General features: G+C 41.0%; 1 protein-coding gene across 2 annotated transcripts; it reads left to right on the forward strand.

Moving 5' to 3' along the window:
• The first annotated feature begins 3,020 nt into the window (after nt 1–3,020).
• LOC311108828 (forkhead box protein A2-like) lies at nt 3,021–6,018 on the forward strand. 2 transcript variants are annotated; one of them, XM_084151589.1, is made up of 2 exons: nt 3,021–3,796; nt 4,510–6,018. In XM_084151589.1, exons 1-2 carry the CDS (start codon nt 3,728–3,730, stop codon nt 5,665–5,667), a joined length of 1,227 nt encoding a protein of 408 aa, XP_084007715.1. In that variant the 5' UTR covers nt 3,021–3,727; the 3' UTR covers nt 5,668–6,018. The 2 variants fall into 2 exon arrangements, with proteins under 2 accessions (XP_084007715.1, XP_084007716.1); XM_084151590.1 differs by lacking the exon at nt 3,021–3,796 and adding an exon at nt 3,803–4,012.
• Nucleotides 6,019–10,976: the final 4,958 nt, after the last annotated feature.

The following is a 10,976-nucleotide window of genomic DNA, read 5'->3' on the forward strand; positions in this document are numbered from 1 at the left end:
GCCCAGGAAGTTCTGGGGAGGAGTGGTGGCTCCCCTGCCGGGCGGCTGTTTCTCACCCTGCCTCATTGTGCTTCATGTGGAGAAGGGCCATGTTTGTCCAGAGCTGCAGGAGGCTGATGAGGTGGTAATCTGAGGCTACGTCCCAAATGGCACCCTATTCCCTAAATTGTGCACTACTTTTGACCAGAATTGTATGGTCCCTAGTCCAAGTTAGTGGACTATATAAGGAATAGGGAGCCATTTGGGATGCAGGCTGAGGAGTGGCCATGCCATTGGCCTCCACTGTGGTTAGCCTGTTAGCTGTCAGCGCCTGTAAAGGAGACAATTTATTAGGATCTGGAAGGGGCATTCTCTTGTTGACAAACACAGATTGGACACTTATGTTGTTTGCCGGCAGGGAGCTTTGTCATGGAGCTGAGAATGACATCAGTGAAGCTCTCGCTGGTTTTACTGACGAAGGCCCACACTGTTTTTCAGTTAACACCACAAATTGCATCATGAAAGTCAGAGGACAATGGGAGGTAGCTTGATGTCTCTGGGATAGATGGAAGTGTTTGTGTGCTGTCATGTTTTATATTTCCCTTATTCACATGAAGGGATAAAACAAATCAATGTAATGTCCAAGCCAAGAGTCATCAGGCTGATGGGAAAAGGTGCACAAAGCCATCAGCTATAATACGTTTCAGAAGAAAGGTTAACTGTAATTAAATATTATCAACTACTATCACAGAATACAGTAGAATACACAAACATGCATATCTCAACTGTTGAAATAAAACCATCTACATTCGATTCATACACACCAGAAGAAGAGAAAAAAAAGAATTGTCTTTCGGTAGGCTAATAATTTATTCTGCATCTAGCCTTTTTGCATGACAAGGACCTGGAACGCTGAATTACATGCCAATGGATCCTGTGAAATCTAAACTGTCTTCCATTTCAACCCACAATATGCTTTCAATATGAAAAGGAGTGTATTGTTTGAGATCCTGCACTCTTCCGGGTCTCGGGCCCTGTGTGTGTGCAGAGAGCACGATGGTCGAGCCAGCTAGTGCAAAACTACTCTCCTCAGATCTGAAACAGCCGTCTCTTGTTCCCTTTCACCTTGGTTGTGTGTCCTCCCTGTCCCGCCGCCTTTCAGATTCATCTCCAGGTAAACACACTGTGGCAGGCCGCAAACCTGCAGCCAACAGCTGTTGTCACAGCTGCACAGGATAAAGGCCCCGACCCAAGACTCACTCAGTCTGGTATGTTTGCTGTCACTATAGGCAATTGGCAGCGAGCATTTTGTGGCTTCATCTCACCCTGAAAAGACTCTTTATTAATTTTGCTTTGATGAATCATAAGCTTAACCTCTTGTGTTTGTATTTCTTGAAAAGTTGTTCGGGGGGGGGGGCGAGGGTAACTGGCAGAACAACTAATTAAGGGGATTTTAACTCCCATGCCACAGTGGAAAACATATAGAAACATAAAAATTCCTGTACCCACTCTCAGGATATGTAAAGGCATGTTAGACTTTTTGTGTTGCTATTTTCTCTTCTTCTATCTGTCATTGTCTTTGAGAATGCCACACATCCACAGTCATGCCTGCCTGTTCCCTATTCTAAATGATTGCATTCTCTTCAAGCACATAAAAGAGATTTCAGAGAATCAAATAGATGATAGGTAAATTGTTCTAAGGGTAATGCTATTTTCTACTCTACTTCTAATGTGATTCTTGATTTTAAGGCCATTGTGGTGCCTTGTTTATTGACACCCTTTGTGATTGATCATCCTCGGCACATTTGACAAGAGCAATAGGCCACTATAGTACTGTATATCACTGCTTGTGAGAAGACCCTGATTGACCCATTAGTGCAGCTATCAACAGTGACCCATAAGAATGTGAGGCCACACAAGGTGATCTGACATGAATGTTAACCTGTAAACTATATATGTGGCAGCACCAACCCAATATCACAAGTTGCCATTGATTATCGTCTACATAGTAACCTTTATAAAATGGCACCTAATTACTTCATAACATATTCATAACCTATATATATTTACAACAGCATGAATAATTTGTTGACATAGCATTTCGTAAATGCTTATGTTTTCGTTACATTATTCTCATATTCACTAAGGAATAGTTTATTAGGAAAGTTTTCACAATTAAATATCAAACATTCTTCAAACACGGTGATCTAAAGATTCCATCGTGATGTAGACTGGACTGTGCACGTGCACTATAGACTGGCCTGTGCGCGTGCACTACATTACCAGTTAAACTGCTCCATTAATATCACCTCAATAGTATCCTTGTTTTCCGAAGCTAGTTTTATCAGCAATTGCTGTGCAAAGCCATTCCGTCTCTAGTGATCAAACACGTTAGATAAACTTTGCTTCTCTTGAAACCGGCATATCAAACATAGGCCCTCACAAAAGTCAATAAAATGATGGTCAAAGACAGAGAGTATAGACAGTGCTATGCTATGTTTGAATAATCTCTATTCTTCAAACAGCCACTAACGAAATCAGGGGAAATTAAATAGGCCTAGTTCATGGAAAAACATGCCTGAAATGTAATATAGTTTAGAGCTCACATTACAGATGGATCAATCATTTGTAACCGACGGATGTATTTTCTATTACACAATGGACGTATAATAAAATAAATATAATACAATTACATTAGTTGCAGTAACAATTATAATTCAAGAGGCAATTATGCACAATAATTATGCACAATAATCAGCATGATGACTATCCAAAATGTAATGAAGTCCCTCGAGTTGACCCAAAAATGTTTGCAATGTTTCGAAATTCAAATTGCTGGAACACAACGTTCTACGAATTTGTACTTTGCTGTCATCACTACTGTGTACCTTATCGCTCACTCACAGCAGAATTTAATCGATGCATGGACCCCTGTACTTATTGCTCAAATATAAACATTCCCATGTTATATTCCTAAATCGTTAATCATTATGGCCTAAATAAGTATTTAAAGTGGCGTTTTATACCCATAAAGTCCCAATATCAATATCGGTGTAGCATTGTGGTTTTGTGAAAATAACTGGTTAGGAAATGCCTTGTTTATTTTGACCTAATTTTTTGATAACATTTTTGATTAAAACTGTAAAATGTGAAACGCATACAAATTAAGTGAGGTGAGGTCCACACTCCTTGAGATAAATAATAATACTCGGTTGGTCAGAAGATGCCAAATCACATTCTTAAGGTTAACACAATAGGTAGAGAAAGGGAATAGCCTTAATAAAAAGCCCTCTTAGAATTCAAAATTCCTTGTCCTTTTTTTCTGGAGGAAAACAATCACATTTGATGTATTGGATCCTTTTAAATGGGTTTGTCCTTTTCAGCCAGCGCAGGTGTAGGCTACAATAGACGGCCAACGGAGGAGTCTCGTGTCTAGGTGTGAGCAGATTATTCAAATAGGGCACTGAAGTAGTGAGGATTGGAGGGTTGAGCGCTCAGCGAAACGCAGTGCTGCTATACCACAACAAGGCGACGAGCTAACGTCATTACAACTCCTGTCATCGTCAGTCGCTTTACAGTGTCTGAAGGCACTCAGGGCAGAAAGATACCCATGAACCAGTTACTAGGCAGCAAGCAGACTCAACGACCTGGGTTGCCTGTGGTCCCCAATCGGTTTTAGGGCCGTTTTTCACTTCATATTCTGCTGAGACTGAGGATTTTGAGGGACATTTGTTTTGGACGGTCCACAATGCTAAGCGCTGTTAAAATGGAAGGACACGAGCATTCAGACTGGAGCGCTTACTACGGAGAGCCCGAGGTGGGTAGAGTTTATATATGTATTTTGCTGCCTATACAACTCAATATTAGCCTTGAGATAATATTAACTTTCTGATCAAATATTGACTTGAGGCACCTACAAATCCTCCCGGATCTCTCCCCCATTGGGCACAGACATCAATTCAACGTCTATTCGAAGTTGGCTCAACGTAGCCTAATTTCATTGAAATGATATGGAAACAACGTTGTGTGCCCAGTAGGTCTTTTTTTGATATCCTGACCAATTTCTAGTGAGGATGGAAAGAACATTTACGAAATACATTACTTGAATAGGCTATTTAATATTTAGAAAATCGAATTGAATCTGAAATGTATTTCTAATGATTTAATCGTAATAGCTAATTTTCATTTTGACTATCGAATTATTACGGTGAACACAATGATCCGTTCGCCTCATTAGGTTATTCGCTGACCCACTGTTTCCCCTTTTCAATAGTTTTCGTTTTGCCATGTAATCAGACTTGGAATAAATAACTTTAGAATATTCTTTAGGATGTATATGCACTTCACTGCTTGAACGTAATTGTGACGTTACATCTTATAGCCTAAAATCTGATATTTAGCCGACTGAAAAATACATTTTTATCTAAGTGACAACGAATTTATGTAGGCCTAATTATTTCGTTGCCATTTTACTAGAAGTCGTTATTTCACATTGTTAAAGCTAGTATTGACCTTGTGCACTCTTTTCAGTGCTACACCTCAGTTGGAAACATGACACAACACACCGGGCTGGGAATGAACTCGATGAGCACCTATATGAGCATTCCTGGAATGACTTCAACCAGCAACATGACAAGCAGTCCTATGAACATGTCATACGTCAACACGGGTGTGAACCACTCCATGGCCGGGATGTCACCGGGCTCCGGGGCCATGCACGGTATGGGAGCAGGGATGGCGGGCATGAGCGTGGCGCTGACTCCGAACATGAGCCCCATAAGCACCCAGTCTCCATCGATGAATGCCCTGACCTCCTATAGTAATATGAGCGCTATGAGCCCCATGTATGGACAGTCCAACATAAGGTCAAGGGAACCCAAAACATACCGGAGAAGCTATACGCACGCCAAGCCCCCATATTCCTACATTTCTCTCATCACCATGGCCTTACAGCAATCTACCACAAAGATGCTGACGTTGAATGAGCTATACCAGTGGATCCAGGACCTCTTCCCCTTCTACAGACAGAACCAGCAGCGCTGGCAGAACTCTATCCGCCACTCTCTATCCTTCAACGACTGCTTCCTCAAAGTGCCCAGGTCCCCGGATAAGCCGGGCAAAGGATCTTTCTGGGCTCTTCACCCGGACTCAGGGAATATGTTTGAGAACGGCTGCTATCTCAGGAGGCAAAAGCGGTTCAGGTGCGAGAAAGACCTCGGCAGGGAAACCGGGAGGAAAACTTCCGAGGGCGGCCCTAACAGCAGCCCAGAGAGCTGTAACAGTAACGAATCACCCCATCCTACCCCGTCTGTTAAAGACGTCAAACGGCCCGTTTCTGACCCGAAACCCCGGCAGCAGGTAATGAGCCCCGCGGAGCACGCGCCCACTCCTGTCCCACAGACACACCATCTCCCGTCTCAACAACACTCGGTGCTCGTGCACGAAGCGCACCTGAAACCCGAGCACCACTATTCATTCAACCACCCTTTCTCCATCAACAATCTAATGTCATCTGAGCAGCAGCAGCATCACCACAAAATGGACCTAAAAACGTATGAACAGATGATGCAGTATCACGGCTATAGTTCACCGATGACAGGGGCACTGTCCATGGGCTCAATGTCAACACCCACAGACACTTCTTACTACCAAGGTGTGTATTCGAGGCCAATCATGAACTCGTCTTGATTTTTTTTATTTAACTTTTTCTAGCAATTACAATTTGTACATTTGTAAATTGGTAGTTTTTAGTTTTTATGCGTCACATTTCATGGACATTGGACGTGGAAGGGACTGTCTCAGTGTCAAATTCGTTCAAATTATGTTGATATGGGAATACATTATTTTATACAGCCATTTTTACATGAATTTGAAGGCGTAACTGTGGGATTCACAGGCACAGCCGAAATTGATGTTATAAATTGTGAGACATTCTCTATGCCAATATCGTTTGTGTATCCCTTATAACTTATACGTTATTGATGTGTATTCATGTAGCTGGCGAAAATCTATATTAAAGTATTATTTGATGGTTTTTGATATGACCTTTGTGTGTGCATTATTATATGGAAACAGCATAAGAACTGCATGATTCAAAATGTCAAAAACATCAAACATCTTTATTTTTTGAAAGGCTAGCAATTAAGCCAAATATAAAACAATGAAAGATAAGCACCATCAATGAATAAAGTAAGGTATCTGTATTTATAGGCCTACGTATATATATATATATATACACACACACTACACTACACTGCATATAACCCTATATATACCAGGGATGGGAAACTCCAGTCCTCGGGGGCCGGATTGGTGTCAAACTTTTGACCCAGCCTCAGCTAACACACCTGACTCCAATAATCAACTACATGATCTTCAGTTTAGAATGCAATTAGTTTAATCAGCTGTGTTTGCTAGGGATGGGGCAAAAGTGTAACACCACTCCGGCCCCGAGGACTGGAATTGCCCATCCCTGATATATAATATTAAATACTATTCAATAAGACAATATAGCCTATCCAATTTCACACATTTAGGATAAATGTTTACATTTTCACCAAGAAACGAAACAAAAAGCACCACACCAAAAATAATAAAAAATATTGCATTAGTCATATTATTAAACGTAACATAACCACATTAGTATTATTATTTATAAAACGAGTTTTGTTAGCCTATTATTAACATGACATTTTATACAATGAACGGACGTTTTGCTCAGCGCAACCATGACAATTCCCGAATGATTTCCCGTTATATGTCCCACACCAATCCTCCCCTGAACCCCACGGAGCACCAAATAATTTGCATATGAAGCATGACATTTGTTTCATTATCACACAATAGCTCCTGTAAAATAGACAAGTGCACGGGAGGGAGAAATAACAATGCACAACGAAAGTGATGGTGATGTTAGTCCCACATGTAGCCCCTGTCATTGTGTTGCTCTTAAATCACTTAACGTGTGACTTACCACTGATCCTAACTGATAAACTGTACCCATGTCAGAGCCCCTTCATAATTTGTGATTATGTTCACAAATAAGAAACTATAACTTTTATTTTAAAACATTTACTCCCAAAAAAATCGAAATCAAAATGTACCGTGTTTTTTATTCCCTTACCCCTTTCAAATATACAAAAAATAAAGTGTGAAATGGACTAGAATCTCATCCACATTTTGCCACACTTTGGGCCAACAGTATCCTCTAATGCAGGGCTGCCCAATTCCGCCCCTGTCGCCCCACGGGAGGCCAGTATGAAAAATAAAAATTTAATAATGTTTGCACTCACTAACTGTAAGTCGCTCTGGATAAGAGCGTCTGCTAAATGACTAAAATGTAAATGTAAATGTAAATGTGCAGAAACACTTCTGGGTTTCATCCTCTTCTTCTAATAAGGGACTAATTCAGACCTGGGACACCAGTTGAGTGCAATTAACTACCCAGGTAGAAACAAAAAACAGAATTATTTTGAGTTTCGTCCGTCCAGCCCTGCCCTAATGTGACCGACTCATAATCATCATTGATCAGTGCAAAATGCGTGGGATAATAATCTGCAAACAACATACACATATACAGTAAACGCCTCAAGGTCACATTTGCAATCTTTACATTAGGCTATAGGCCTATTAGTCTCGGTACGTACATTTACACAAATATTTCAAATGTCTCTCTCTATACAAAGTTGATAATAATAAATATAAAATTAAAATCGATATCATCAGTGTAAAACTATCTTTTTTCACCTAAACTAGCAAGGCAGTGACATCTTCGCTTTGTGGCTAAGTAAACAGTGACAGTTAGCTTTCAAATAAATGCTGTGATGACTTCAGTCTTCGGAAGCAGTTTGCTGCCTTCCAGGATCTCGTCGCTTTTCAATGTCCAACCGCAACAAACCTATCCAGAAGTAGGCATTCAAAAATGTCAATTGACAAATTCTCTTGAGCCTTGTTCATGCCTGTGGTCTTTTTGTGGATAGATTTGTATGTTTTTATTTTCATTAAATTCTGATTCGTTCGGGGGGGACAGTTTTGCATGGAGAAGAAAATGTATCTCTTCAAAAGGGATGGAGAGCATCTCTAATTGATGCATCTTGGCAAGAGAGTGCATTGTGCATTATCGGCTACCCGCCAGATTGTAATTTATTTCTAGTGTTGAATTAATATTCGTTTTTCTTCGAATATAAATTAATACCGTAAGTAAAATATGAACATTATGTGTAGGCCTATAAGCAATTTTTATACAGACATAATATTGATAATGATAAAAAAATATACAATAATATTAATAATGATAATATTAGTAATAATAATTATACTGCATTATTATTATTTTGTGTTATAAATTGCATTATCGTTGTAGGCAAATGTTTGTTTAAAGCAGTCTAGAAATAGCCAATGCAGGGACACGTTTTAGGCCTATTGATGGAGGTGACCCCTCTGCTATCCGGCATGGTTTCTGTGGCAGAGTTCATCTTCAGCAGGAGATGTGATCAGTACCTGACACTGTCTGACAGCGTCTGTCTTTAAATAATAGATTCACTCCCATTCCACTGGTAATGCAGGTCCTGGATTTGTCAGTTAGCCTACTAGACATGTATGCTCACAAACTTAATCTCAGAGCCTTGGTTAAAATAACGGACTAGCTGCAATATAGCCCTTCGGCAGTTTGAAAATGGTCAGAACCAAACATTACTGGTCATCTAGAGGAAATAAACTAGGTTCATAACGTTCACAATAGCCTGCATATTTTGCATCTTGCTCAACTAATAAAAATCATGCTTTTAGCATCTTCTTTTTTTTATTAAGGATAATACTTTTCTTTTGAATTTAATCTAATCCCATTTATATGCTCGAAAATGTTAACTTCACATTGTACCCATTTGCACAGTATGATGCCCATTGATTCCATGTAGGGCACTAGTACCCAACTAGGATGCCCTCATGAGCCATTTTGGCTGGACCTAGTCCTGGAACACCCAAGTAGAGTGGTCTCCAAGGTGATTTGTGATACCAGTTTTACAAGCTATAGCCTAATACTGCTTTAACCTATTGGATGGGTGTGGCTGTTAACTCCACTCTGGTTTTTGGCCTAAATCTTCTTTCGGTTACTGGCCCAACGCTCTAACCACTAGGCTACCTGCCGCCCTACCTGCCCCCAATACACGGGGAGACATAGTCAAATTGGAAACATGTAGTTGTATTTTTTGGTGTACTGTATAAACAAGAGGAGTTTTAGATGGAGGGCTCAAGTTTGGGACATCCTCTCTCCATTAGGTGTGTGATACCTAACCTGATTCCTATCAGACAGCAAGGGATGAACCGTGTTCCATCCACAATGATAACAATCTTAGGAGCAACTGGGCCTTTTCTTATATAGCATCTCCCACTCTTGGACATCACTGAAAAGTGCCTACCCACGACATGAGAAGCTGGATAAGGGAAGGCACTTGGTCCATAGGGTGAGAATGTGTGTGAGAGAGGACAACTCTGCTTGCCAGAGTTGATCGGTTGATCTTTTATGGCAGCCTGGTGCGAAATTCCTGCCATGGGGGAGCCTTTCATAGGCGGTCGGCACAGTGGCGTTGACGCTCAGGGATGGAGGGACGGAGCCCTCTCACACACACAGCTCTGTGTCAACACTGTCCCATTGACTGGGCTGAGAGTCCTGCCAGCAGTCTGATCCGGCCCTGACCCCCTCACTGGCTCCCCATTACGTCCTCCTCAAGGCTCTCACACCGAGTAAACAGTCAGCCAATCCATCAATAAATCCATCCATCTATCCATCATGGGAGGAGGGTGATCTCTAGTCTGCACTGTCTGCACTGCAAGCTGATGACAGAGTGCTCCTGTCAACTCAAGAGGCCTGTGTGCAATAAAAACCTGGGAACCGTATGGTTTTGCAAAGGAGTGTGGGAAAACAAATGTTAGCTGGTAGTGTTACACTTTAGTTATTAATGAAGCCGCAGGTAATTGAGGTATAATGAAATGACAATGTAATAGAAAATAGATTTCTGATATTGAAAGACATATAATCAACTGTAAGGGTGTGAAAAAAAATCTAACATTACAAAAAGCTACAAGAAAACTAGCAATTTCACTGCATTTCATAGCCTAGAAAAAAAAACCTGTATAATTTCACACATTATCATGTATCATCATCACACATACCCCTGACTACAGGACAGTATAGTCTAGGTGGGTGCTTTAAGTCAGGCATCATTTTCAAAGCCGTGGGATGTGTGTTGGGCTGTATGACAGAGAGAAAGGCCACAGGCTCTCCGTAGACATCTCCCTTGATGCCCACACAGTGTTCCAGAAGTTGACAATTAAAGGGATCCATTTTAATTATCTGCCAGATTAAAGGAATGGCCAATTGTAATGCCAACGCCCCATAGCACCCAAATCCAGATTGATCTAATGTGATTGGAGCTTGTTTTACCATTAGCAACAGAAAGACCCCCAGAGGAGGTATTGAGGTTGTGACCAGGCTGTCATCAGTGGGAGATTTAACATGGAGATTTTCCATGTAAAGAGCTATGGTGTTTCCCACTGCAGACAGGCTCAGTTCCCCACTGTTTGGATGTTCCCACTGGGAAGCCTGCTGAGTGGTGTGAAAGAGACTGTGCCAATACACAAAATAATGACCTTGGCTGGATCTACACTGTAGACAGAGATGCTGAGGATAACAGAGAGATGTTACGTTGGAGCCCGCTAAATCTAACCCCTCAGAGGCACAATGTAACAAAAAATAAATTAGCGATTTGAGCAATGAGACTATAGCCACAGCAAGAATGTAAATGCAGTGTATCTAAAATGGGAATTTATCACCACTGGAATGGTTATGAACAAAGGAAGGAATTTACAGCATAGGCTACACCATCTCACATGTCTGGATCGTCAAAAGTAGTGCACTATATAGGGAATAGGGTGCCATTTCGGCCACAGTCATTGTAGATGCAGTTAAAAGACTGTAGTGAGAGCAGAGGACAGGTTTT

This window comes from Coregonus lavaretus, assembly GCF_964263955.1.
Source record: "Coregonus lavaretus genome assembly, chromosome: 33".
Taxonomy (NCBI): domain Eukaryota; kingdom Metazoa; phylum Chordata; class Actinopteri; order Salmoniformes; family Salmonidae; genus Coregonus; species Coregonus lavaretus.

Bases quoted from the DNA above. Each gene is read 5' to 3' on its own strand.
- LOC311108828 (XM_084151589.1), top strand. From the start codon at position 3,728: ATGCTAAGCGCTGTTAAAATGGAAGGACACGAGCATTCAGACTGGAGC. The intron at 3,797-4,509 runs GTGGGTAGAGTT...CACTCTTTTCAG, and splicing joins CTTACTACGGAGAGCCCGAG to TGCTACACCTCAGTTGGAAA.